Source organism: Marmota flaviventris, chromosome 10, assembly GCF_047511675.1.
Source record: "Marmota flaviventris isolate mMarFla1 chromosome 10, mMarFla1.hap1, whole genome shotgun sequence".
In the NCBI taxonomy this organism is placed as follows: Eukaryota; Metazoa; Chordata; class Mammalia; order Rodentia; family Sciuridae; genus Marmota; species Marmota flaviventris.
This window is the reverse complement of record NC_092507.1, coordinates 115,207,353-115,235,310: the sequence shown is the minus strand read 5'-3', so window position 1 is coordinate 115,235,310 and position 27,958 is coordinate 115,207,353. Positions and strand designations below refer to the sequence as shown.

At 48.9% G+C, this 27,958-nt stretch overlaps 2 protein-coding genes and 1 long non-coding RNA gene across 4 annotated transcripts in view; 2 read left to right on the top strand and 1 right to left on the bottom strand.

The window, feature by feature from the left end:
• The window catches only part of Cadm3 (cell adhesion molecule 3), a 30,091-nt gene extending 12,807 nt beyond the window's left edge, over positions 1-17,284 (top strand). Inside the window, exons 2-9 of the mRNA XM_027950789.2 lie at positions 7,733-7,873; positions 8,363-8,515; positions 9,188-9,325; positions 9,763-9,933; positions 12,201-12,291; positions 12,720-12,889; positions 15,753-15,878; positions 17,040-17,284. Coding sequence (XP_027806590.1) covers positions 7,733-7,873; positions 8,363-8,515; positions 9,188-9,325; positions 9,763-9,933; positions 12,201-12,291; positions 12,720-12,889; positions 15,753-15,878; positions 17,040-17,158 — 1,109 coding nt within the window. The 3' untranslated portion in view covers positions 17,159-17,284. The remainder of the gene's footprint in view (positions 1-7,732; positions 7,874-8,362; positions 8,516-9,187; positions 9,326-9,762; positions 9,934-12,200; positions 12,292-12,719; positions 12,890-15,752; positions 15,879-17,039) is intronic.
• Positions 17,285-20,834: 3,550 nt separating this feature from the next.
• Positions 20,835-22,651, top strand: Ackr1 (atypical chemokine receptor 1 (Duffy blood group)). Its single transcript, XM_027950804.3, has 2 exons — positions 20,835-21,215; positions 21,624-22,651. Exons 1-2 carry the CDS (start codon positions 21,195-21,197, stop codon positions 22,623-22,625), a joined length of 1,023 nt encoding a protein of 340 aa, XP_027806605.2. The 5' UTR covers positions 20,835-21,194; the 3' UTR covers positions 22,626-22,651.
• On the bottom strand, positions 22,627-24,842 carry LOC114104606 (uncharacterized). 2 transcript variants are annotated; one of them, XR_003584862.2, is made up of 3 exons: positions 24,772-24,842; positions 24,298-24,393; positions 22,627-22,888 (listed from the first exon to the last, which is right to left on the bottom strand). It is a non-coding gene; the product is annotated as an uncharacterized lncRNA (long non-coding RNA). The 2 variants fall into 2 exon arrangements; XR_003584863.2 differs by lacking the exon at positions 24,772-24,842 and adding an exon at positions 24,637-24,729.
• Between the last annotated feature and the right edge of the window lie 3,116 nt (positions 24,843-27,958).

The window sequence follows — 27,958 nt, the reverse complement described above, 5'->3', positions numbered from 1 at the left end:
TGGGAGGAGCAGTATTTTTAACTCTGGAGCTAGAGAAATGCTGAGTCATCACCACCATCATCATCATCCCCATCAACTCCTACTCAGGGAGCAGGTTTTCTCTACCATCAGGGAAATGGGGCTCCGGCCCCAAGCACTGGTAAGACCATCAGCATTTATGCAGGATGGCTCCTGCCCCCTTGCCCTGCCATCCTGAATGTGTACCCTATTTACAGCCCTAGGGCCCATGCACTGTAGCTCTCAAAACACACAGGGCAGGAAAGATACATAAACCAAGCAATCAAGGATATTACACTGGCAGACTATCATAGACTTCCCTCCTAGAGTCACTTAAATTGGAGACATAATACATTTTTATTCATTTGAGTCACTCATTTATTTATTCAATAAATATTTATTGAGCACTTACTATGTGTGAGGTCCTGTGCTTGCAGTGAAGAGCTGAATCATAGGTGTCAATGTATGCTTTAAAGAAGCACATTAGTAAGTCTCCAATTCCCACCTCTGCTACTCTTAATATGAACAATCAATCAGAAGGAAACCAGTGGGTGAAAGGGCTACTTTGTCCTTTAAAATGCTGAGAATCCTAAAGATACCAGAACCCATGGGTAAACAAGACGAGAATCAAGAAGCCCCAAAGCAACTGAAGGCAAACAAGAAGATAATCTTTTCGTTTTTAACCTAAGTGCTAGAATGCTACAACAACATGAAAAGATTTTGTTACTTTTAATTAAACATGTCTGTTGCTTGATTAACTAAAAATCCCACATCGTGAATCACTGAAGGGGTACAAGAAATGGGACCAAAGGTATAGTGAACAATTCAGAGATCCAGTTGAAAATGTAATTCAGTGGGCACCAATCATAGCATCACCACCAGCAAAAGCAGCCCTTTCCAACTTGCTGTGCTGTTCTTATCATACCGCAGGTGAGCATCACGAATAGGGTTTAGGGGAGCCGTTCCCGGGAAGGCAACACAAAAAAAGGGATCTTTCCCCTCTTATCTCTAACTGACCACCACACACAAAAAACACATAATTCTGCAAAGGAGAACAGAATATTCAGTGAAAAGATGCAGAAAGCCTGGGCTGTGTGGTCAGTGAAAACTAAGTTCAAAGTCCATCACATCCCAACACTTATTAGATGAATTATATGGACAAGTTTCCTTAACTGAGCTCTAACATGTGCATGATAATTCTTCTTAAAAGCATATACAGTGGTGCATGCCTATAATCCCAGCTACTTGGGAAGCTGAGGCAGGAGGATTGCAAGTTCAAGGCCAGTCTGAGAAACTCAGTGAGACCCTGTCTCAAAATAAAAAGGGGGCTGGGGATGTAGCTCAGTGGTAAAGCACCCCTGGGTTCAGTACCACACACACACACACAAAAAAAAAAAAATCTTGTCTGGAATACAGTATATGGAGCAACTTACTGGAATCTTGACATACATAAAGTATTGATAAATATGAAGTCCCTCTGTCTTGTATATTTCTAGAGCTTCCATTTCTAGGAGGTCTCCCCTCTCCTTGGCCTGATGTTTCCTATTCTGTTGGGTTTGGACAGATTTTGAGCCTATGTCTCACAATAGTAGATGTTCAGCATCTGATTCATTTAATAATTAGATATTTATCGAGCACCTGCTATATGCAATATGCTCTATGTATGGGGTCAGTATTGGATACAAAGATGAATTATCAACCCTGCTTGTAGAACTTTTATAATTTAGGAGGGAAGCTAAATGTGAAGCACAAAGTGAAAAATGATTCATCATTTAAGAAAAGCAGATAAAGTGTTGTAAATGAGAGAAATGTGACATTATTCTCTTGTGTGACCAACAGGGACAACTTCTTGAAACAGGTGCTTACAAACAGTAGGCTTTAAGGAGAGACAGGGTTTAGACATGTGAAGTCGGGTGCAGAGCATCAGCAACCAAGTTATTACAGAAAGGGGAATAGACACAGGTGAGCAAATGAAATTCTAAATAGCTCATACGTCTGGAATATGGGATGAGTTTAGTGGAGAAAAGACAAAATTGAAAGGCATTTGACCTCAGACTGTTAAAGGACCTTGAAGGCCAGCTTAGCACATCTGATGTTATCTGGAGAGTCAGTGGAGGTTTCTAAGCATATAAAACGTGACCAATATGACTGAAACCAAGGCTCCTGCTCTTAGCCAGTCTTTTCATCCATCCATTGTTCTACCCAAACAGCAAGGGCCCTCCTTCAGTAATGGTCGTGTGGTCTCAATTGTCTGACTTATGTGACACAAGCTCCTTCCAAGGTCCTTGAGCAGAATTCTTACTAATTCCACTTCAAAGTCCACAACTCCCTTTCAGAACACTCCTGGTCTCCCTTCCCGTTCCAATCTGAATTCTTTGAGGGAAATCATGATGATGTCATAAATGACTGATAAAATCTGAAACCAAAGAAGATGCAAGCCTTTCATAAACCAGCTTTTAATTTCTGCTACTTATCCATGCTTCTGTTGATGGCATTATAGTCACTCATTCACTCCCAGGGGGATGACCATTCAGAATTTATCAGTACAGGTCTACAGTTTCATAAAAACGGCAAGGAAACTTTGGGACACATAAACAGACAATTCTCAAGAGAAGACATGAGATCATAAGTACCTTTTAGTACTAAAGAGAAACATGTCACCCGCGGTGGGGGTGGGGAATCCCAGCCACCTCTTAAACATTCTTAAAACACATGAGTTCTCTGCAAACCTACAGAGGCAATATATATCATAAATATCCCAAATATGCCGTTTATTTTAGGTGTTTGCCACCATTCCCCTCATCTGGACAACTCCGGGTGGTTTGAATGACACACATCACCATTGCATTTATTCTTCCTATGCAGACAAAACCAGTGACAACAAAATGCAGGAAGAGGGGAGGGATCAAAGAAATAAAAACAAGGAGAAAAGCACATGAGCAGAATGCTAAAAAAAAAAATCACTGATGAGAGAAGAATCAGGAGAACGAAGACTACAGCCAAGCTGTAGGACACAGTGCATACTCTGCCTGATTAACAGTACACCTAGCACAAGACCAACTATAGCTGAACGCATTACCAGAGCCAATTAAATGTACTGACAGCCCACGATGGGTTAAGTGCTAAAGATCAAATAGGAAAAAGGTGAGGTTCCAGCTCTTAACCAGCTCAAAATTTAGCAGAGGAGAATGGGAACTAAATAAGTCCATCACAATGCCATACGCCCGAAACAGGAGTTGTTCAAAAAGTTTGGGGGGGGAGCAGCACCAGAGAAAGGATTCATAAGAGGTATGCTCTTTGGGTGCACCTTAGATACTCTCTGGACTTCATCTTAAAGATGGCCACTTATCTCTAGAACTGTTTCAAGATTAATGGAATTCATGGTTGAAAAATCCACTCTGCAAACTGAAAATCCCCTAAGATGGCTCTTTCCTCTGCTCAACTGAGCAAGTGCACTGCTTGGGTACTGATTTTGTGCACTGGGGTACCAGTACTGTGGGACTGAGCAGAGATCCCTTCTCTGGCTTCTCTCTGTCCCTCCACCATCCCATACCTGTGTACAACCCATTTGGTTTTCTACTGTGCATTGATACAGCACACCCAGACACCCAACCTGGAAAATAATAGGAGACACTCACCTCCATTCTTGATGTCCAGAGAAAGAAGCAGGGCAAGGGCTGGGCACCCAGGGACTGCCTCTCTGCTGGACTTGACAGCCCTGGACCCTTCTTTGGCCTCTCAGGAGTTCAGCCCTCATCTCCCTCCCCTGCCCACTGCTTGCTACTTGCTACCTGTTAACAGGGCTTCTGGCTTCTCGGCCTTACTCCCTCTCCCCAGTTGGGCAGAACAGAGCAATTTCTCAAATTTCCTGGGAGATGTCCGGGAAAGAGGAGCTGCCTCTACAGAGGCAGTGGACCTCTAAAGCTCTCTCTTAGAGCCCTTTCTGATGCAAGAAAATCCCGGGTACTCACCCTTCCTTCCTGACTCCCACCCCTCTCCCCTGCCCCCTCTTTTTCCCCCTCTCTTCTTTCCCCTAGATTTCTCCCCTACCCCTTGTCCCCCCCCCCCCCCCCCCCGCTCCCCTCTTTCCTTTTTCTTCTGGTTCAACAATTCTCTCCCTGATCCTGGTCCCTTTTCTTTCCCGGGAACCCAGAGCCTTGGCCCCACTTCTTACTTCGGTCTCTACCCATCCACCTGCCCTGCCTGGGTCCCAGCGCCCCTTTCTTGTCCTTTCTGCCCCCGCGCCCAGCCGCGGGTCCCCCGCTGGCTCAGGAGCGCGCAGGGACCACTGGTGAACTTCTCCCGGGGACTCCTGGGCCGGGGAGGAGTGGCCGCCCCAGGCTCTGCTCAGCAGCCGGTGACCTCACGGAGTTTTTAGGCACGTGATTGGCTACTTCGGGGATCTCTGGCGGGAGATCCTGAAAGGATTTCGCGGGGCCAGTTTCTTTGTCCCTCTGCCTGTTGGGTCTGGGTTGGAGAAGCAGGCCCGCCACACTTCGGTACCTAACAAACAGGTTTAGGAGCTGCCTAGGAGGAAGAAGAAAGGAGTTGTGTCGTGCCTGAGGAAGGAGAGGGGGGCGGAAGGCCCAAAAGGAAAACCTAGACTCTCAGCACCCCACAAGAGGTGACAATCTGGCAAGGCACTTGTTGGGGCTTTTTCAACCCTGACCTTGAACTCGGAGATAATGAGAGTCTCACTTTGAAACCAATAGAGCTTTGTATTTGGAATCTGGTCCTTTAATCTCTAGTCTTTGTTCTATTTGTATGACCTTAGGCAAGTCATTTGTTATGCTTCCAAAACAGGAATAATGCCAGGGTACTTATTTTACAGATTTAGTCAAAGGATTAAATGGGAAAGTGTCTTCTAATAATTAAACCTGTAGTCATTTTGGTAGATAATATGGTGCAGCAAAAAAAAAAAAAATCTTGCATAAGAAATGAAAAATCTCTGGTTATCTATCATGTTTCTGTACTGCCCTCCACCAATCCACTTATAGTCTCTCTGGGCTTCACTGTCCTTATCTGTGAAATGGAAGAACTGGATGGACCCGGTGATCCTTAAGATCTCTTTGCCTCTAGCATGTGATAAGACACAGCATCCTCCTTTAATTTACCCTGTCAAAGGAGAAATCACTTCCTTTTTTCAGGACTCTAGTTAATGTCTCTCCTTTCTCTTAGGTATCCTGATGAGCCTCCTTTCCATAGGGGCCTAGCTTCTCCCGCATCCCCACAATGAAAGTATAGACCCAAACTGTAGCAGTATATGCAGGGCTCATCCTTGATGGAGATTCTCTCCCCAGGCTACTGGCAGGAGCAGGATTTGGAGCTGGGAACTCTGGCTCCACTCGACGAGCCCGTCAGCTCCACAGTCTGGAGCAGCCCTGACATGCTGGCCAGTCAAGGTGAGAATCCAGGCCCCTCATGTCAACGTCCCTCGGATCCCTCGCTCATCCTCACGTCATCTGCCACTCATCTTGCCTGCACACCATGTCCTCACCACCCCCCTCATTACCACACAACTTTTTCCTCCTTCCCATTTGACATTTAGTTCTTAGTTCTGCACCAGCAAGTTCACCATGCACCTGCTCCTCCTTCTTCCCTCACTCCAGTACAGAGACCTCGGTACCCCTACACCTCTTTCCAAAAATAAAATGATTCCAGAGAAATAGGTTACTCAGAATAGAGAGGTGCTGGAAAGATCCAATCAAGGATGATCAAAAGGAGTCAGAGACAAAGGGATTACTAGCTAAAAATTGTTCTGTGGCTGTGGTAAATCAAAGGTTTCTCAAACCTTTCACGGAGAGGTTTTAAGAATATATCGCTTGCAAATTTACTCAGCCGGCTCAGTCACTGGCAAGCTAATCTCAAAATCATAGTTTTATTTCTCAAGTTAAATAGTTACTTTGAGAAGCATTCCAATAAAAAGAGCACTGCATGGAGAGACAGTAGAGTTCTAGTCCCATCTAGAATTAGAGTGACCTTAGAAAGTCATTTCACCTCCATTGCCTCACTGCCTGTACAATGAAGTAATTAGATTCCATGATTCTTAAAGTCTTCTTCATTGTTGTTCTTTTTATTTTATTTATCTATCTATCTTTCTATTTATTTTTAACATTCTAAACAGTAAAAGTAACTACCAGGCTTTGTACTCTGATTTGGAAACAGACACCCTGACTGGTGGATGCTGGGCATCAACTCCAGCACACATACTTTCCCTGTTTAGGGGCTCCTGTCTGCTAGGAACGCTCAGTTTATCTATTTCTTGGAAATGGAGTTCTGGTGACTAAGAAAGGAAGGAGTGAATGGACAAGGGAAGGGGAAGGTCAGTGGCTATTGTAAATGGACAAGGGAAGAGGAAGGAACGTGGGATTGTTTTGAAAGTGCTTAATAGAGGAATATAGGAAGTAAGTTTCTTGGTTTCCAACTCAGACAGGAACAATGCTGGCTAGGTAATTTAATGCCTTAGAGCCGATTTTGTGGATGTTTCAGAATCAGAGCTGGAAGGTGTTTATTTTAGATTAGTTCTGTGAAGGTCAGTGTGGTTGGGTCATAGAAAGTCATTCTAGAGATGAGGGAATCAATATTAGGAATCAGAATCCATGCTGTGGGGGACATAGAACAATATTGGGTAGAGGAAGCAGGTGTCCTAGTCTCAGGGACTCCCAGCTGAGCCTGTCTCCAAGGCACATTTGGGGTTAAAAGGCTCATCCATAAGATTGTTCATTAGTTTTTTTTTGTTTGTTTGTTTGTTTTGTTTTGCTTTTTAACTTAACTCAGGACAGAGGGGTTAGAAAAATGTGCTTTTATCATGTTGAAAGGAAAACTTCAAGTTTTTTGTTTGTTTATACTGGGGATAGAACTCAGAGGCATTTTCCCACTGAACTACATCCTGAGCCTTTTTTTTTTTTTTAATTTTTTGTTTTGAGACAGGGTCTCACTAAGTAGCCCAGGCTGGCCTGGAACTTGCAATCCTCCTGCCTCAGCCTCCTGGGTCGCTGGGATTACAGGCCTGCACCACCATGCCCTGTGATTACTTAAACCTTCAACTCTTTATATCAGGATGGTGGTTTGGGTTTGTATGTTGGGAGGTGGGAAGTACTTCTATTAAAGAAAATGTGTTAAGAGACTTGTTGGAAGAAAAATTTTTGTTAGAAATATTGAAAAGTATGTCAAAATGTGTCAGTCTTTTTTTTTTAATATTTTGTTTGTTTGTTTTGCAGTTTTATTAGCTGTTACATAAATGAATGTACAACCCGGGAACTAGTTTGGCCTCTTCCCTGTTTTAGTTTTGGGACTATGAGTCACAACTGCTCCTCCTGTCTTTGCTTTTACATGTAGGTGGTGGCAGGGAGGCAAAATGTAGGATGACGGACATGTATGTGTGTTCTCAAAGACGAACGGTAGAACCTTTTAGAAGAGACACATGTGCCATAGTATGTGCAGATTTGGGGTGCCTTTATTCCTCTCAACGTTTGTGGCCCTGTCAGTTCATTCAGAAAACATTCAACAAGTGACTGGTTTTTGATGTATTCAAAGGAAAAGAAAATATGATCTGTCTCCCCTCCACCACCACCGTCACCTCTCTTTTGTCCCCTATGAAGTCTTAAAGAGGACACAGAGATCTTGGGCACCAAAGCCTGGGATAGTTCTGAGTTAGATGAGATGGACTTTGGCCCAGAAATGGGTAGAAGTTCTAAGGGTTCCTCGGGATGCTAATCCAACTCTCCTCTTGCAGATAGTCAGCCCTGGACATCCGATGAAACAGTGGTGGCCGGCGGCACAGTGGTGCTCAAGTGCCAAGTGAAAGATCATGAGGACTCCTCCTTGCAGTGGTCTAATCCTGCCCAGCAGACTCTCTACTTTGGGGAGAAGAGAGGTAGTGTGCCATGAATTCTCTCTCTCCTCGGGAAAGGGGACTGCTGAGCCCGAGGGGTACTGTCCCTGTGGTCCAGAGACTGAGTAATGTAGAGATGTGCTATCTGGAGAAGGAACAGACCACAGGCTTCTCCATGGATCCAGAGAAACTTCAGTTCTGCATCTCTGAACTTGAACATGCAGGGTCCTAGAGGGTCCTAGAGGGGCTTGAGCCCAGAGGACCCCTACCAGGCAGTTGATATCACTGTTGTACCAGGCATTTCACAAAGAAGCAGACTAGATCCAACCTCCTTTTCTGAGTCTCTCTTAGGCTACTGGGTCCAGTGGCCCAAAAAAAGTCACTGAATGAGCCAAAGACCGCTCAAACTCAGAAGCAGATTTCTGTCTGCCGTCTCTACCCCACCAAAGATAGCAGACCTGGGATTGCGAGATAAATAACATGAAAGGTGCCAGTAGAAAACTGGCTTCCAATTTTCCCCCATCTTTCCAGCCCTTCGAGATAATCGTATTCAGCTGGTTAGCTCCACGCCCCACGAGCTCAGCATCAGCATCAGCAACGTGGCCCTGGCAGATGAGGGCGAGTACACCTGCTCCATCTTCACGATGCCTGTGCGAACCGCCAAGTCCCTCGTCACTGTGCTCGGTGAGGTCCCCAGCATGCTTCTTTGCAAACAGCGCTTCCTAGGTGGGCCCCTGCAGCAGCCCAGAGCCAGGCTGGCCTCCAAGAATTTTGAAAGTTTGACGTGTGCTTCTCTTGCCATGGGATAAAAATGCAAAGAGAACCTAAGTTCTAATCCTTTCTGTTGTAGTTACTGTTTGATCTGGGACAAACTTCTTATTTTAAGCAGGCATTTCCTTACTTTTAACTAGGGATGATCATGTTTATACCACCTATCTCCCGAAATTGTGTGAGGGAAACAGAAGATGTACATGCATTGTTAATTATCATTTTCATATATCTCAGTTGTTTGTAGACTGCCATCTTCATACTGTATTTCGATTTGAGTCTTTGCTTCCTTGAGTCTCACAGTATTTCTGTGGCCACTCAGTTGGGCTCTGGGGTGTCCAGTCACATAGTATTTTCTCAGGTATGGTAATCTACCTGCTAGCACGCCTCTTCCCCTATGTCCTCCCTTCTGGTTCTCAGAAAGGAGATCAAAGAGAAAGATGATTTCTCTAGTCTTCTACTCATCTTTCTAAATCAAAATAGCACCAGATGTACTGACCCCTAGAGAGGCTATCTCCACAGGGAGAGCTGCAGTGTGACCTCATGGTGCCTCTCCTTCCTATCCTGGCCATCCCCTATCCATGGCAGGAATCCCACAGAAGCCCATCATCACTGGTTACAAATCATCATTACGAGAAAAGGACACAATGACGCTAAACTGTCACTCTTCTGGGAGCAAACCTGCAGCCCAGCTTACCTGGAGGAAGGGTGACCAAGAACTCCATGGTGAGTACCTCCCACTCGGGCTATGGGAGGAGGAGGGGGTGTTGGGAAGGTGGGTATATGTCTGTGTATGTGCATATGAGCCATGGGATAGAAAGAGAAAGGGAATGGCTGATATTTGGGTATGTGTCAGGGCCTACATTCTCCTTATGTATACAGATCCATTTGTCAACTGGTTGAACCCAGGGGTCCTTTGTCAATGAGTTATATCCCCAGACCTTTTTATTTTTTATTTTGAGAAGGACCTGGCCAAGTTGCTGAGGCTGGTCTCGATTTTGCAAACCTCCTGCCTCAGTCTCCTGAGTAACTGGGATTACAAGTAACACCTATCTTCAGTTTGTCTAAGTTGAGACGCACCATCTGTGTCTTCAGGAGGGCCCACGTGATAGCTGTATGTTAGGACTCACATCTGTGTGTGTCTTCCTGTTTCTGTTTTCCAGGAGAACCAACCCGAATACAGGAAGACTCCAACGGGAAGACCTTCACTGTGAGCAGCTCAGTGACATTACAGGTTACCCGGGAGGACGACGGAGCAGACATTGTGTGCTCAGTGAACCACGAATCTCTAAAGGGAGCTGACAGATCCACCTCTCAACATATTGAAGTTTTATGTATGTCATGGGCTTGGGGGTGAAGAAGGACCAGGTATGAGTTGGGGGTTGGGTACAAAGGAAAGAGAGCCTGATGTCCATGAGGGACCACACACACACACGGAAGTGAAAACGTAAAAAGGAGCCCACAGGTAGCAGTGCTTCACCTCTTTCTGTAAAGGGCCCAGCAATAAATATTGTAGCTTAGGAGAGTCATACAGTCTCTTTCTTGACCACTTAACTCTGCCTTTGCTGCAGGGGAGCAGACACAGACAGTAGGCAAACAAATGAGCTGGGCTGTGTTCCAATAAAACTTTATTTACAAAGGTGTGCAACTGGCAGGATTTGGTCCAAGGGTCAGTTTACCAACCTCGGAGTTCAGCCAGTGTACCGTAGGCAATTAGATTGCAAATCACAGCGATAACTGGAGCAAATCAGAAGTCCCAGGATATAGTTTCTAGTCTGTCCTCCACCACTTACTAGCTAAGTGATGTTAAGTTCACCCCACGGAACTTGACTCTTTATTTGTGAAACAAGACAGATGGAGAAGGGGATCACTGAGGCTTCCTTTGGGGCTGACATTCTATGACTTCCAAAAAGTATGAATGCAAGGAAAATACAGTCTTCCTGGCACCCATCACCTATTCCCAGATCTTTTCCCAACTATTCCCAGATCTTTACTCTTCTGTTTGCCCCAGCTCCATGAATTTTCTTGGTCTGCTGAGCTGCAAGGTCCACCGTCACCATCAGTCCTCCCACCCTTTCCAGGGATCTATGACCCCTCTATGGAATCTGCCTTTAGCATGGACAGAAACTTCTGAGGAAGTTTGGACACTTGCAAGTTTCTCATCTGAAGAAATAAGGAAATTTTCTGAAAGAACTTTCCTTAGGTACGGGGAACCCAGGGGAAAAGAATAGCCAAAATCCAAAGGTAGAGGATTCAAGAGTAACAAAATAATGGGTTTCTTGTCCTAACATTAAAAAAAAAAAAAAAAAAACAGTTGGGCAGCTTTTGAAAATAACTGAAGTCCTTAACCTCTTTATGGGATAATCAGGTGGAGCATTCTTCTTAACTTCAATGCCATTTCATCAGTGGCTAGACCCATTATTCAAACTTGAACATGAAGTAGGTGCAGAGTAGCACCACTGACCATTCACAGGGTACTCAGTCTGCACACGGATGAGCTGGCCGCAGTGCCTCTACTTACTAGCAATGTTATTTTGACCAAAGCTTCATTTCTCTGTGCCTCCTGCTTGCTTCATTGAGTTATCCTGAGGATAAATGAAACAATACATATGAAAGAACTCTGTAAACTTCAAAGGACCCAGTAATCACCAGCTCTGAGTGTGAGCCTCCTGGCCTTGGGCATTTCCCCTGAGCCCTGTTCTCTGGCCAGGTAAAGAAGGCCCTTTCCCGTCTTAACTCCTCTGTGAGATACCAGACCATCTGGCAATCACTCTCCAGGGATCTTCTGGCCCAAGCGTGGATCAGCAGTCAGGCAACAAATGTTGTACTCCAGGCACTGTGCTAGAGGTTTCTGCGGCTGTGGGGCCCCAGAACACCCATTCTCTCACCTGGCCTGACTCTCTTTGGCCTGTTTTATTTGATTGGAACACGTTCATTAACTGGTTGTTAAGGTTGGCTTTTTCCTTAGGGGAAGCACAGTCTCTTTATCTGCCGTTCTGAACCAGCATCTGGTGGTATTGTTCTAAGCCACCATCTGGACCTAGCCTCTTAAGCAGCCCTTTGGCGTCAATGGCAGATGCCATTATTCCTTCCCAGAGCTCATCTGTATTGTGTCAGTCCATTTTTTGCAGCCAAAATATGACCCCCCCATCTCTTGCTGTTTCAAAGCTCTCATTTTGTGTTTGGACTGACCCTTCGAAGTGCTGTTTTGTGTTCAAACGTTGCTGCCGGTTCTAAGCTCCCTGGCAGAGTACACAGAACTAAGAGGTTGTGAACTCCGTCAGTGTCAAGTTCAGGTGCCTTTGTTCCGTTAAAAATATGCATTAGGTCCTGTCTGTGTGCAAGGCAGTTGGCTAGGCATGAATAAATCACTTATTCCCCTTCTCAGCTCTGTGAAGACCTCCTGTCTGCCCCACCAAGGGCAGACCCTCTGAGATCACCCTACCTCTAGGTGGTTAGTCTAAGGGAAGGAAAGCCTCTTAGGATTTTTGAGACATTGATGGGTAAAAGCCATAGTGTGTAACTGGGTGATTTCAAGATTTGGGAGATCTCCTAAGTAGGAATGGGGAATTTTGTGTTGACAACCTTTCCTTCTTCACAGACACACCGACTGCAATGATTAGGCCGGACCCTCCACATCCCCGTGAAGGCCAGAAGCTGTCGCTGCACTGTGAGGGTCGTGGCAATCCCGTGTAAGATCCGCCTGCTGGCCTCTTATACCTCCACACTCTCAGATTGTCACCTTCACTGGATGTCTTCTTCCCATCTCCCCTGCACTGTCCGAGCTGAGCCTCCAACCCTCTGACTCTGTCCAACATCCATCCTTTGAGCGTTTCTTCTGAAAAACATCAGAAGTGGGTGGGGACACCTCTCTAGCTTAGCGTCTTAGCCTCTCCCGAGGAACAAAGTTATAGTAAGATGCGAGTTAGGAAATCTCCTCCTCCTTTAGAATTAACCCAAGAGGCCACCTCCCCCACCCCCACCACCTCTGGAACCCTCAGAATCCTACCGCTTCTTGAGCCTTATCCGTTCCTGACTTCCCTTCTCCCCATATATTTTTCTTTCTTCAGCCCCCTGGCTTAGGCTCTCCTTAACACTTGTAATTGTTCTACTTCAACAGCCCCCAGAAGTACCTTTGGATGAAGGAGGGCAGTGACCCGCCTCTGAAGACCACCCAGGAGAGTGCCCTCATCTTCCCCTTCCTCAACAAGAGTGACAGCGGCATCTACGGCTGCACTGCCATCAGCAACATGGGCAGCTACACGGCCTATTTCACTCTCAATGTCAACGGTGAGCTCTCCAGGTCCCCTCTCCCAGCGTCTCCCTTCTCTATGCATCTCACACTCTTCTTCTTCCCACTTCCAGAGAGCTTTCCCCTCCCCTGGACTGGGAGTGGACTTAAGGAAAAATAGCTCACTCACGGGAGGGCTGAGGACTTAGGCTCTAGGTCTACTCTGGGATGTGTGATAAGGGAAAATCAGTGAAAGGGTGGGTTCTCACCTGCCTTTGTCTAGAAACTGTGGCTCTACTGGTACCATCTTCCAACCTCAGGAGAATAATTCCGCACCTAGAGGCCCTGGAGCCTGTCAGGTTCAAGTGTACGAGTATTTCCCAGGCCAACAAATTGATCTCAGAGTTCCTCCTTCTAGGACTAACTATCAGATGCAGGTTGCTGCTGTCGTTTCCAGATTTGGGGGAGTAGTACTCTACTGGGTCCAGGCAGAAAAACAAGAGAGAAACTTATACTGTGAAGAAGAAAGAGTCAGAATCTTTTCTCAGCTGCTGTATTTTCTAGAGGGACCAGTGGATGCTCATTTTCTGAAGTTCTTCTCAAAACTGCAACCACAAAACCCAGCAAAGAGTCCCCTTCTAGGATTCTTTGCAAAGAATTCTTTTTAAGATCCCAATGGCAGCAGAGTCCTGCCAGAAAGTCTTGTGAACTTTTCTGCAGTATAGGGAAAATGCATTTTCATGGGAACTTCAGAGACTCCCTAACTTGAAATGCCCATTAATACAGTATGTGAGTGCGTGTGTGTGTGTGTGTGTGTGTGTGTATGTGTGTTGGGCCTGGGGGGATAAGAGCCAAGTTCCGGGAGATAAGAGGCCTGAGTTCTTGGGACCAGAATGTCTAGATGGGTGATTCCAACTTCAGGAGCCAATCACAGCATGGGGGAGCTGCTTCGGCACAACAAACGGGGCTATTGTAAGATGCCAGGAGCAAAGACAAAGAACTGAGCTCTGGTCTCTGCCCCCAGATCACTCCAGACCAAGTCTGACGGTGATTGGCAGTGAGAGAAAGTTCTTGTGTCCTGCAGTTGGTATCTTGCTGATCTCCTCTCTCTGCCCTGTGCTTAAAAGCCAGAGGGAGTCCCGTTTGATTCATGTGCTGCCAGTGCTGACGCCTGGTGGCCAACAGAGTTACTGCATTTGGCTTCCAGGAACATCCAAGTGGAAAACTTGCCAAGGATGAAATTAAATATAGAGACAGGGGCTCTACAGAGGTCATTTGGCAGTGGAAACTTGTGCTCTTCTAAGGCATTTCCACATCCATAGTTTCTGGAATAATTATCCAGGATTAATTTTCGATGTGTACACTGTCTCATGTACTATCTCAGAAGGAAATAGTGTGTTAAACTCCTTCGGCTTCCTCCAAGTTATACCATCACGTCCACTCGATCCTCTCATGGTGCACGGGGACCCATCCTCTCCCTGTCTCTAAAGCACGAGAAACCAGTGAACAAGCCAGGAATGGTGGCATGCCTTTGTAATCTCTGTGACTTGGGCAGGAGGATCACAATTTCAAGGCCAGCCTCAGTAACTTAGCGAGGCCCTGAGCAACTTAGAGAGACTCTGTCTCAAAATAAAAATCAATAAATAAAAATTAAGGACTGGGGATGTAGATCAGCAGCCCTGGATTCAATGTTTCCTTTTCAAATAAGTCATAAACAAGCAAGGAACTAAAAACCATGTCTAGTCAAGCCTGAGAAGACAGAGATAGGAAAGGTTTTTTAAAAAAATATAGAAGTGGTCAATGAGACATCCAGACTCAAGCTGAGTTTTGAAAAGCAAAGCAGTAAAACAGTCGCTCTCCCATGGGTGGGAGAATTATAGCTGTGGCTAATGTAATTTTGGATACCTCAGAACCATGTCCTGGGCCTGTGTACTGGCCTTTGGATATTTGAGTCCCTGATTATGGCTGGGGCTGTTTTTGCCACACCCATCCCCTGTTGCTATGGGGATCCAGTGGCAGAGACACCAACTGTCATGGGAGAAAACAAGTCAGTCCTTGTCCCTTGACCCTTGGGTGGTGATCAGTGCAGTTGGAATCCCAGGCCTCCTTGTTGAGACAGGCCAAAAGGCCGTAGGCTTACCGGAGCATTAAGATTCCCTGCCAAGAAGGAACACTCTTCTTTATGCTAAGCAGATATTTCATTGTTGTTATTGTTGATTTCTGTGCTTGTGGTGCTGGGGATGGAACCTGGGGCCTCCACATACAAGTCAAGGGCTCGACCCCTGAGCTCCATCCCCAGCACTTTTTAGTTTTTATTTTGAGAAAGGGTCTTGCTAAGTCTCCAAGGTGGGTCTCAAACTTTCCATCTTTCGGTTTTAGTCTCCCAAATGGTGGGGTTCCAGGTGTGGGCCACCGCACAAGGTTGAAGTGCTTCATTTTGGGCTGCATTCACTGTTCTTTCCCTATCTGATCTCAGGGCAGTAGGAAACGAGGCTGAGAAGCCCCCTAAAGAACTAGCTTCGAATCCCATTCAGACTGGAGGGTAAGAGGGCATGGCCTAAGGGGAAGGAACAAGTGATCACCCACAAGTGAGAAAGAAAGAGAGGTTGGTAACAGGCATTAAAGCAATGGTCTTTGATCAAGGTCATGTTTTGGTGCCAAGAAACCCACTTGGGAGATTGAATGTGAGCAGATTTTACTTATTCCCAAATATGTCAAGTTTTTTTTTTTTTTTTTTTTAAACGATTGCTATGTTCCAGATTTGGCGAAGCCATCTTGAGAACAAACTATGTCAGCTCCCCTTTGCTGAATGCCTCCCGATGTTAAGGGCCTTTTCTCTGCTGAGTTAGACTCCCCAGGGCTGAGTTCGAATGCTGAGATAATGGTTCCCCCAGATCTGACCGTGTGCCTCCCTCTCTCCAGACCCCAGTCCAGTGCCCTCGTCCAGCAGCACCTACCATGCCATCATCGGCGGGATCGTGGCGTTCATCGTCTTCCTGCTGCTCATCCTGCTCATCTTCCTCGGACACTACTTGATCCGGCACAAAGGTCAGAAGCATTAGGAGAACTTGGGTGGGTTGGGAGATCGGTCAAGGGCATGCAGGGAGAAGTAGCCTACACCAAGGGCCTGCAGGTACTCAGTTGCCCCTTGGAGAGTTTGAAGGGGCAAAAAAAAAAAAAAAGGAGTCAAGCCCCTGAGCGCCAACCCTGTGATCACTGAGCACCACCAACTCCACAGAGAAGCCCAATAGCTTGGTAATCATCCAAGTAAAATCCAACCTTCCCACTCAGACAGCTGTTCCAGGCTGCCCTGCCTCCAGGGTCTCTGCTGTAAGACTGAGAGCGCCTGAAATGACTCCATCCCACATTTTCCTGTACTCTCATCCTTTCTGGTTAGCCTCTTCTTCCTTCTCTGAGCTCCTCACTCCGCAGCCTCACCCCATCTCTTTTCTCCTCTCTTTTGTCGGTACTGTTGTCCGGGGTTTTGTTTTCCCTCCTGTATCCACGCCGCCTCTTCCATTCCTTCCACTCAGACCTCCTGCCTTGGTATTGTTCCAGCCAGTAGCCTAGCTGCATGGGCTGGTGCCCTGTGAGCCAGCTCTCAACTGCATTGCACACGGAGCTGCTCACAGCCAGGGCACAGCCAGGGCACAGTGGGCCATGCCTGCAATCCCTTTGGCTTGGGTGGCTGAGGCAGGAAGACTGCAATTTTGACACCAGCCTCCTAATGTAAGGAGGGCCTAAGCAACTTGGTGAGACCCTGTCCCAAAATACAAACTAAAAAGGTTGGGGATGTAGCTCAGTGGTAAAGCACCTCTGAGTTCAATCTCCAGTATGCAAAAAAAAAAGCTACTCCTAAGTTGAGATAGCAGTTCCTCATCACCAGTCTGTACCTGCACATATATATGTGCGTGCACCCACACAAACACACAGACACACACCTCTTTCTCTTTTTCTGTCTTGTCTGTATCTTAGAGGAGATTCTAATTAATCAGGGCAGGATTCCGTATTCATTTGGGTGTGGTCAGGCGAGGGATGCTGGGAACAAATAAATGCAAAGGAGGTGAGGTGGGGGGAAGCAGGCTCCAGGCGAGAGAAGACGTTACATAAGCCTTGTGCAAGTGGGTGGGCGGGAAGGTGGAAGTGGGCAGGGTGGACTGCGGAGGCCGAGAAGCCGCTCCTGAGACAGGGGCCTCTTTGTCCACACAGGAACCTACCTGACGCACGAGGCCAAGGGCTCCGACGACGCCCCAGATGCGGACACCGCCATCATCAACGCAGAAGGCGGGCAGTCAGGAGGGGATGACAAGAAGGAGTATTTCATCTAGGGGCACCTGCTCACCTCCTGCGCCCCCCAGGGGCCCCGTGGGGACTGCTGGGGCCGTCACCAACCCGGACTTGTACAGAGCGACCCCAGGGCCGCCCCTCCCGCTTGCTCCCCAGCCCACCCACCCCCCTGTACAGAATGTCTGCTTTGGGTGCGGTTTTGTACTCGGTTTGGAATGGGGAGGGAGGAGGGCGGGGGGGAGGGGAGGGTTACCCTCAGCCCTTTCCGTGGCTTCTCTGCGTTTGGGTTATTATTATTTTTGTAACAATCCCAAATCAAATCCGTCTCCAGGCTGGAGAGGCAGGGCTCCTGGGGTGAGGAAAGCAAAAAAAAAAAAAAACAAAAAACAAAAAAACAAAAACAGACAAACAAAAAAAGCGCAAAACGGAAAAAAAAAAAAATCAAAAAAAAAAAATAAGGAAGAAAAGAAAAGAAAACCTGGACCGCTCGAGGAGAATGGAGGTGGAAGGGTAGGAAATGGGGAAGGAATAGGGCTGGTGTGGAGGGTGGGCTCTCCCCAGCCCTCCTCCCTCCATTCCCCCAGCAGAGGCGTTTCCCAGACTTCAGAAACCCAGGAATGGGAAAGTTGTGAGCAGGGGCTGGCGGTGGCTTTTCCTCTGTGAGCCGTGAACAGCCGTGTCACCTGGACAGGGAGACAGGTGCCGGTGACCCTGGAGCTCTCCCTTCTATCACAAAGAGGAAGGGGTGAGCGGAGAGGAAAAAGGTCTCTGGGAGATGTGGGGACCCGGGGCTTTACCACTGCGAGGGCATGAGCCCCTGCGAGGAAGGGTAGATCTGCAGAGGAAGGATGGATGGTGGAAAGAGCCCTGTCCACCCCTCTCCTCTCGCGATGAATGAAGCCAGGCCTCGGGGGACAGCAGAGCCCGGCTGCCCTTCCTAGTCCCAGCAGCTGTGGGAGAGGCGCTGCTCTGGGGCCTGAACTGCATCTGCTTCCCCGGCCGAGGGATCCCTCACTCTTACCTACCACCCTGGACTGTTGCACGGCAACCGCTCCTCTCATGGCATTGCTCAGCAACTCCGCCTCCATCTTGTGCCACCCTGTGCCCCTTCCTGTCCCCTATACCAGCCCTTGGTCCTTCCTCCCTCAGCAGCCAGGCAGACATAACAACAAAAATACTAAAAGGAGCTTCACTGCACTGAGCTGTTTCCTGCCCAAACTAAGGGAATAATGTGAACTCTGTGCGCATGTGTGTGTGTGTAACTGTGTGTAAATGTGTGTGGGTGTGTATGTGCTGTATGTGCCTGTGTGTCTGTGTGCAGGAGAAACAGAGAGGGATGGAGGAGGAGGGCCAAGGACCCGGGGTCCTGGGCAGGTGGACGGGGCGTGGAGCTTGGAGAGGAGCTTTGGGAGTGGAGGAGTCCTGGTCAGGGTCTGTACCTCACCTGGGATGTTGCTCCATCCGGGTCTTTTCCATGCTACCCCCCAATGCCCGTCTGTTTCAGAGAAAACAGTCCCAGGATGTGTTTTTGCCCAGCTGTTCATCTCATCTCTCCCTGAAACACAGAGCATCCAGCCCCTCCCTCAGCATCCCACCTCCAAGCCATGGAGTCAGTGTCACAGCCTTTGCTATGCACCCCACAGGCCTCTCCTTGGCACTGACCCCGGATTCCCAGCTGTGGATACCCATAGGTCTGGGTCCCCACCCCTGCTTTGGGTTTTCGGTTTTCCTCCTGTGGCCAAGCTGGCTGCTGTGGAGATGAGGCTGCTCACCCTCCTTGTGCTGCCAGGCCTGCCCCCCCCCCCTCAGACCCCGGATGCTCTTGGCCATTCCCCTCCCCCTCTCCAGCATGTCCTCCCTGCTTTGACAACGGGCGTGCAAAATGGGACATCTGCAATCCAGCAGGTCGACCCACTCTTTCAGTTCAGGTAATACCTTTGTGAATCTTCCAGCCCCTGGTTAGGGCCCTGGGCACAGCAGGCAGCCTCCCCCCTCACCTAAGCCAGGGCCCCCTCCTCTTTCAGCAGCAAGGGAGCCTGGGGCCCCAGGTCTCTTGGGCTTCCTGTCTCCCGGCACCCGCTTTTGGGAAAAAATGATTTTTCCTCTTTGAGCTGAACCACTCTGTCCATATAACACAGAAGCCATATTTGTACGGGGGCGGGGGGAGCGGGGCTGTTGTGCTGTGTGTGTCTGTCCATGGGGGGGAGGGGGGCAGGGAGCAGGGAGGGGATCGTGTATCTTTATAATCTTTCTAACTCTCCTGTGCTAATCTCAGAGGGATCACCCTCAATATATCTGGATTACCCGTGTCGTCCGGCTGCCTCCTTTCTGCGGCTGTCACCCTGCAGGGCTGCGAGTAGCCAAGGGCTGTTCCGGAATCCCTTGCACCTTGCACCTGCCATCTCCAGGGGCTGCCGTGTCCTTGCCATGTTCTCTCGAGAGCCTCTATGTCTGGAAACAAGGGAGACGAGTGTCTTCACCCCCTTTTGCTGGGTCCTCCCTTTCCAGGGAGAGTTTGGGGTGGGACATCTGACTGTTTCCCCAGTCCTCTGCCTGGCCCTTGGAGGCACCCTCAACACTGTCCAGGAAGAAGAGTGACCCGATCATGGCCAAACTTAACTTTCCAGCCCTCCTCCTGTTCAACTGAGACCCTGTATCCTGGGAGATCATGGAGGCATTTCTACAAGGTCTGAGGTGTTTTGCCCCCAGGTACCCCTCTATGTGACTGAGATAAAGGTCCTGGACAGAACTGGAGTTAAAACATTCCATGCTTTCTTGAAAAGATGAATCCCAGTGTCCCCTGTCCTGCTCCTGTCTCACTGTTCTGACTTGGACGTTCTATGACCCATGCCTCCCCAAATGCAGGCTACAAAGCCCACACTGAAGAAATAAAATGCAGAAAGGGGGTGACGAAATAGCAGAGATCCTGGGAAAGCAGCCGAAGGAGGGCCCAACAAGGAGAAGGGCCATGGGCTCAGGAGCATCTGCCTGCAGGGAAGATGCCCTTGGTTTCTGCCATCCAGAGAACTAGCAGTTCCACTCCCCGCTGTCCCCCAGAAGAAACCTTACTTATTGCTGAGATGTCAGGCCAATGAAGCAACCCCAGAACCCTTATGTCCCCAACAGAACCATGGGGTAAAAAATATGGTGTCTCATTGTCCCCAAGAGCCTTACTTGAACATGGCAGACCAAGCGCTCTGCTTGGTGTGGAAGAGACATTCACTGAGCCCATAGGTGGTGAAGCAAATGCTCCGTCAGTCCCCAGAGGAGGGTCATGATTCGGCCTTGACAGCTCCTTCAGTCCTCCTTCCCTCTCACACCGGCACACCACACCTCAGATAGCCATTCACACTCCCCAGACACCGCCAGCACCTAACACACACTCAGATGTGAGGCACATGGCTACCTCTCTCTCTCTCTCTCTCTCTCTCTCTCACACACACACACACACACACACACACACACACACACACAGAGGTAAATTGTTCTACCTAATACACACAAAGAGTCCCCCACCTAAATGCATACCCCCACCCGAGGCTGGACAGATCCAACCCCAAGCACCATGAACACACCTTCCCACACACCCGTGGCTTTGGAACTCTCTCCTTGGATTCCGTCCAAGGGGCTGGGCAGCACTGAGGTCATCTGCTGCCATGGCTCTCCAGCTTCCCAGCTCTTCTCTTATCTCTGCCCCTCAAGCCGCCCCTGGCCGTCTCCTTTCTTCCTTCCTTGTGCTTGAAGAGTCTCCACTTGCTGGAAAGCCCCCAGGTTTCTCCCTTTCCATCTTCGGGAAAATGCCCCCTTTCTGGTCCTGGCCGTGGTGTTTTCCTGAGACTGTCTTGACCTGCCAGATCCAACCTCAAAACAGGAAGCCTGGGGCCAGGGCCCCCATGTGGACCTCGGGCTCAGGCAGGCAGTGGGCGTGGGGGTAAGGCTTCCTGAGCGCTGCCCCTGCCCCCGTGGCCCTGCCCAGAGCCCGAGGGCCTTCATTAGGCCTCAGCACTTATCTTGGAACCACAGCTGCAGACAGAGTGTCCCAGCCCTTCTCTCGGCCTGCCCTGAGCGCACAGTGCGATGGGGAACTGCCTGCCCCGGGTGAGTGGGAGAGCCCCTCCACCACTGCCTGCCTCTTGGCCCCATGGCCCTGCGTGAGCCCCGACCTCCTTCCTTTTCTCCTGTCTCTTATCCCCCTCCTCGCTCTATCTCCTCTTAACAATCTGCTTCCTTCTCTCCTCCTTACCCAGTCTCCCCTGAACATCTTTTTCCTTTCCCTTCATTTCTCAGCCAGTTCCATCCAGGTCCTGGATGACCCTGCCCTCTGCCTTCTGTTCCTCGGGTCCTACCCCTTCCCTGGCTTTTCCACACCCTGTCCCTGCTCGGGCTACTCAGCCTCCCTCAGCTCTCCTTCTCCACCTCCCTTCCCAAGTCCCCTAGGTGCCAGGAGGCTCTGGGTGGGGTTCCCGGATGCTCTGATGGCCCCCTCTGCTGCGTGTTACCCTCCAGGTGGAATCCTCACTCGCCGAGAACAGAAGTCAGTTGTTTTTTGAAAGCTATGCTTGGAATTATTCCTACGGTGAGGAATCCTATGAGGACATCTACATCCCGGACGCTGTCGCCCCCTGCCACTCCTGTAACCTGCTCGATGACTCCTCGCTGCCCTTCTTCATCCTGGCCAGCATCCTGGGCATTGTGGCTAGTGGCGCTGTCCTCTTGGCACTTTGCAGATCTCTCTTCCACTGGCAGCTCTGCCCCAGTTGGCCGATCCTGGCCCAGCTGGCTGTGGGAAGCGCCCTCTTCAGCATGGCGGTGCCCATTCTGGCCCCAGGGCTAAACAGCGCCCACAACCCTACCCTGTGCCGCCTGGGCTACTGGGCCTGGTACAGCTCAGCCTTTGCCCAGGCTCTGCTGATAGGGTACCACGCCTGCCTGGACCCTAACCTGGGGACAGGCCACACCTGGGGCCTCACTCTCGGCCTCTCTGTGGGGCTCTGGGGAGCGGCTGCCGTATTAGGGCTGCCAATCACCCTGGCCACGGACACGTCCTATGGCCTGTGCACCCTGGCGTCCAGCAGGGGCCTGGGGACTTTGCAGTCCACACACGCTGCAGTCTGCTTTGGCATCTTTGTCTTGCTGCCCCTGGGTTTGTTGGGAGCCAAGGGGCTGCAGAAGGTGTTGTACAGGGGGCCATGTCCCTGGATCAGTGTCCTGTGGGTCTGGTTCGTTTTCTGGTGGCCTCACGGGGTAGCTCTGGGATTCGACACCCTGGTGAGGTCCAAGGTCTTGCTGCTGCCAACGTGTCTGGCTCAGCAGATCCTGGACCTGGCCCTGCACCTGGCAGAAGCCCTGGCCATACTGCACTGTGCCGTGTCTCCCCTGCTGGTGGCCCTGTTCTGCCACAAGGCCACCCACGCCTCCTTGCCCTCCCTGCCCCTTCCTGCAAGACGGTCTTCTCATCCGGACACTTTTGAAGGCAAATCCTCCCTCCCTTCCCACCTGTCAGCCTGAATTAAAGTTTACACGGCTTTTATGAAGTGAGTAGTTTCTGATTTTGTCTGGGGATGAAGAGGAGAGGACGGAGAAGGGAGAGAGAGCAGGACATTTCCTGCCAGATGTTCCTGGCAGCATCTGTTTCGCGAGCCGGCCTGGGGAGAAAGGGAATGAGGTCTGAACATCCTCAGGACACACACATGTCTTCTTGAGGTGTGAGGCTCCTGCCTTCTCAAGGGGGAAGAGAGGAGAAACAGGAGCACGATGGGAGCAGATGAGCCCTGGAAACCAGAAGACATGCTTAATAGGTAAACAAAGAAAAGAAGCTCGTGCAGAGAGCAAAGGGGATAGGAAGAAAAAGTGGAAAAGCTAGGAGCGGTGGCCCATGCCTGCAATCCCATCTACTGGGGAGGCTGAGGCAGGAGGATCACAGTTTGAGGCCAGCGTCTGCAACTTAGTGAGATCCTGTCTCAACAAACAAATGAACAAAAAAACTAAAAAGGACTGGGGATGTAGCTCAGTGGGAAAAGGGTCCAAAAAAAAAAAAAAAATAGAAACTGGAGAGAGAGAAGAACAACAATAAAACCAGAGGTCTATTTCCTCTTCCCTGTTCACCATGTGTAGACTCCTCCTCTGTCTTTTATCTCCTCTCTGGCTTTGTTTAGAGATCAGGGCAGGTGGGGAAGGAGGGAGAAGTATCCTCAGAGACGATTCTCAGTCCAGGGTGAGGTTTATTCTTGATTCCTCTGTGTGTGTGTGTGTGTGTGTGTGTGTGTGTGTGTGGTGTACATGTCTGTGTCTCAGTCTGTTAGAATCTAAATGCATTTTCGATGATGCCTGTATGTAATAACACATTTCTTTACCTGTGCTTGCGGGTGGGCCGGTATCTGAACCCTACGTCCCTGTGTGCGCGCACAGACTTCTCCAGGGTCCCTCTCCCCACTTACTTCTGTGACCATCCCCATTCTCAGGGAACGGAAGCAGATTGCAGGATTTACTCCTTAAACAAATGAATTACCCAGTGTCCCCCCCACCACCCCCTGATGTAGAGGGAGGAAAAATCTACAAGTCATGAAGAATGGAGAAACTTAAACGGGGAGGCCCTAATCTGATTCATCTATATGGAATCCCCTAGAATTTCCCTTTCAATCCCCAGTTACTGAATTAACGTTTCTTTCCCACACAAACCTTTCCTCCTACTTCCCACAAAATAAATACCCCAAAGTACAAAGCCCTCTCTTTCCCAGATAGGCCCCTGATCCTCTTGCTGTTTAAATATGACCTCGGAAGCTTCTGCTCACACTGTATCCAGCCAAGTTTAGGTGACGATTGGGAGGGGAGCAAGTCCCCTCTTCATATGGGGGCACAACCTCTATTGCCAACAAATTCACCTCTTCCCAGAGAAGCCACAAAGAGCTCCCCCCACAATCCAACTGAAGGCTGGGAACACCTGAGCAGGGCAGGGCCCTCCCGTCTGTCTGAGCCTAGTTACCATCTTTCCATTTTTTCCCCAGAACAGGTCCCGCCTAGTTGTTCCCTGAAGCATTTCTGCTTGACTCTGGGTCTGGGGATAAGTAGGAGGTATGGGAGGGGCAGCAGAGAGGACAGAGAACATGTCGGGCAGGAGGGTCCAGAAGGCCCAGGGAATTGTCCTGGGTGGGTGCTGTGACAAGGCCTCTCAATCTCCCACCTCCGGTCTCTTAGCAACCGCCAGGTTTAGCTCCGGATTGGTGCAGCCCAAATTGAGAGGCGGGATCTGGGGACCGCTGGAGACGCGGGAGACATGCTGAAACAGAAAGACAAGAGAGAGAGAGAGAGAAATGAAGAAAAAGGAACGAGTTTACAAACCGAGATTATGCTCAGGTAGATTCACCACCGTCGGTAAATCTCTCCTGGTTATTTTTGGTTTTCTCCTGTTCCCTTTTTAGCCTCCTTCCAAAATCCCCCCTGTAACCTCTGACCACTCTCTCAGTCCTGCCAGATGTTGCCCTCCTCCCTGACCAGGGGCCGGATTTTTGGAAAGGCTGACCTAGTTGAGGGGAAGGAGAGGCTGTTTTGGATTTCCAGAAGTTTCCAGCCTTAACCTGATGGGAAGAAGGCTTGGTTTCAGACCACCCCCCACCCCCAGCCCCACCAGCGCCTACAGACACAAGTCCCTCCTCACTTGTCCAGGTAGAGAGAGAGCCCAGACTCTTGGGGAGTAGCTTGTCAGCTATCGCATCCCTCACCAAAGAAAGGCAGAAGCAGAAGCCGGTCACTGATAAGAGGTCAGAGTGGGTTGGAGACTGGCGTCCCCACGGTTATCTGCCCCTCATTTCCACCCCTGCTGGCTTGCCCTGGTCCCTTCAGGGGCTGCCCTTTCCCTGCCATTATCTATCTATCCTTCTGGATGGTTCTTTCTTACATCCAACTCTGACCTCAGCCATTTCTTTAAAGCTTTCCAGGGGACCGGCTGCCCCTGCCCATTTAACTCACTGCATGCCACCGACCACTCTAAAATTGGCCTGAACCTGGCATCTCTTCTGCGACTCTTCAGGAATACAAATCCTGTTTCCTTAGAACTCTTAAGAATTTAATCTGAGGGTTGGCAGGGACTTTAGCGGTGTATGAGTTATGGGGCCTCCTGGCTAAGCAAAAAAATCCTCTCAGAAAGATGAGAGCCATGGAGGCTAGGTCTGGGGAGTACACAAAGCCCTGGGGAGGGTCAATTTGCATTAAGGAAAGGGACTTGTTTCTTGAGGGAAGTTTAAAAATCATGTCGAGGCTCATAATTCATGTATTTCAGGCTGAGGCTGCTCCCGGAGGATCCAGGAAACGAATGGCTGGTCCTCACACCTTCTTATCCACCTTTATCTCCCTATCCTCCATCCCCACCACCACTGTCTTCCTGCAGCCACTCCCAGAGGGATTCTGATTGAGAACTTCACTGGGATTTCAAACCCAATTCATCGCCAACTCTAATTGCCAGGGATTTGCATGAAAACCATCGTATGCTATCTAATTATTCTGACAACCGCAGCCCGCCGTCTGGGCACAAGGAGAATCGCGGTTTTAATTAACAATAATGCACCTTGCAGATGAATGTGACTGTTTAGGTTAATTAACAAGTCCAAGTCCTTCCAAATCATCTCCAGACATCTAGGTGATTTGGGCAGGAGGGGTGTGGGACACACAGTGGAGTAAGGAGTATTTAGAAATCAGTTCAGCAAAAATGTCTGTTAGCTGTCATCTCTCCCTTAACAATCGGAGACAGGAAAGAGGGACTCTCCAAGGGGGTGGCCTCTGGATAATTGGTTTAGAAGAATTTGGTGCCAACACTTTAGGGGGATATATCAGGTATCCTTGCATTTATTGCACTTAGTTTTAGGACATCTTTTAGACGCACTTTTATTATAATTCTCAAATACCTATAATTCTCAAATACCTATAATTCACTGTCTGGTCATTTGCAAACTTGGTTTCTAGCATTTACATCAGCACGTACTTATCCCACCATTTCTCCCCTCCCATATCTGGAGGCACTTAAAGTTGCCTGCCCCTCAAGATTTCTATGATAATGTCTCAAGTCCCACCTACCCCAAGGATAATTGTGTTTTTTTCCTGGGTAGTTCTCAGTGTCCTGGAAGAACATATTCTATGTAGCTCCAAACTGTATCTTCTGACTTTTTAGTTTTTCTAATAGCCTGAGCCTTGTCTTCTGTCTTTAAATCAAGTGTTACTACTATTTAGAAGGAAGAAGGGAGAAGGATTATATACCTCTTAGAAAATCTGGTGTTAGTTGTCAGGTGTGGTAGTGGATGCTTGCAATACAGTGACTCTGGAGGCTGAGGCAGGAGGATTGTAAGTTCAAGGCCAGCCTCAGCAACTTAGGGAGATCCTGTGTCAAAATAAATAATAAAAATGAAAATGGGTTGGGGATGGAGCCCAGTGGTAAAGCATCCCCGGTTCAGCCTCCAGTAAAGAAAAACTGGCCAAAGTTTCTCTTTAAGAAAATATACCCAAAATTTGGCATTTAGTTTCCTCCCTACTATACTTAAAGGTAATCTCAAGTGCTTTGCTCTCTCTCTCATAGGACTTCCGCGATCAGCCCATGACTCTTGCTCACTAAGCTTTATGCCTGGTGGAGACTTTTTGGTCTTACAAATGGACAAATTTGTTCTCTAAGAGTCTTTGCACATGACATCTCTTCAATCCGGAACTCTCTGTCCTGTGCCTTCGGTGCGAGTTGCACCTTCTCATCTTGGGTGTCTCAGTGCAAATATCAAGTCCTCAAAGACGGAATGTGGCCCCGGTCACCTTGTGCACCCACTTATTCCCTACCAATGCGCTCAGGCGGTGTCCTTTGCAGCACGCACTCCTGTTAGAATCTGTCTTGTTCGCTCATTTATTGGCTTCCCCGGTTCACTGCTTGCCTTCACCACTAGAGCATCAGCTGCATGGGAACAAGACCCTTTTCTCTTTTGTGGCTGGTGCATAGTCAGAGTTCAGTAAACGTGGGATAAATATATTTATGAACTGAATCCCTATGAATAAAGCATGGCTCCACCTGCTAGAAGGGCCCCAGTCCAGTGGGGAACAGGAACAAGCAAGCAAATAACTGGTGCAGAAAAATGTTGGAAAGTGACTTTCTTTCCCTAAGTCCTCTAGGGCATCTCTCTCTCATGTCATCCAGTTGTTTAGGGCAGAAAAGCCTGAAGGACTGTCAGGACAAGGTTTCTGGTCCATGAACCTGCTTTCTGTGTCAATTTATGGCTGGCAGAGCGAGGTGGGGGGTCGGGGGCAGATGGGACTTCCCCACAGTTCCTGAGCATGTGTTGGAGGAAGAGTCCTTTCTTCTCCTTTGGGGCCCTGCCGGGCTTGGGACAGCAGGGGAAAACTGGGAAGGGCTGTCATGTTTCATCTGTACTTGAGGAAAAATGAGTCACAGGACACTTCCCCAAATTCTAGGAGACTTCTGTTGGCCCAGAATCAAATTTAGAGTCCAACCGCCTCCTCTGATTTCATCACGCTCAAAAAGAGAACTACACTCCCTTGAAACTAAAGGTCATTTCAGTCTCCGTGTTGATTTTTTTTCCTTCAGTTTCCCCTTAGCTTGGGCCAGCTTTACCCCTTCCCCACCTCTGAACCCAGTCCCCTTTCACCTCCTGGCCTCTGTCGCCCCCCTGTGGCAATCTATCTTCCTGCAGTTCTGGGTACTTGGTTAACCCTTTGAGGCACTTAAGGGTATACAGTTCGTGTCACTTACAGAAATTATTGCCCACTAAGTTGATGATGCTGTGAGAAGTCCTGAAAGAGGTAGAAATAAGTCAGACGCAATTCTAGATATCAGCATCTCCCTGAACCTATCTTGG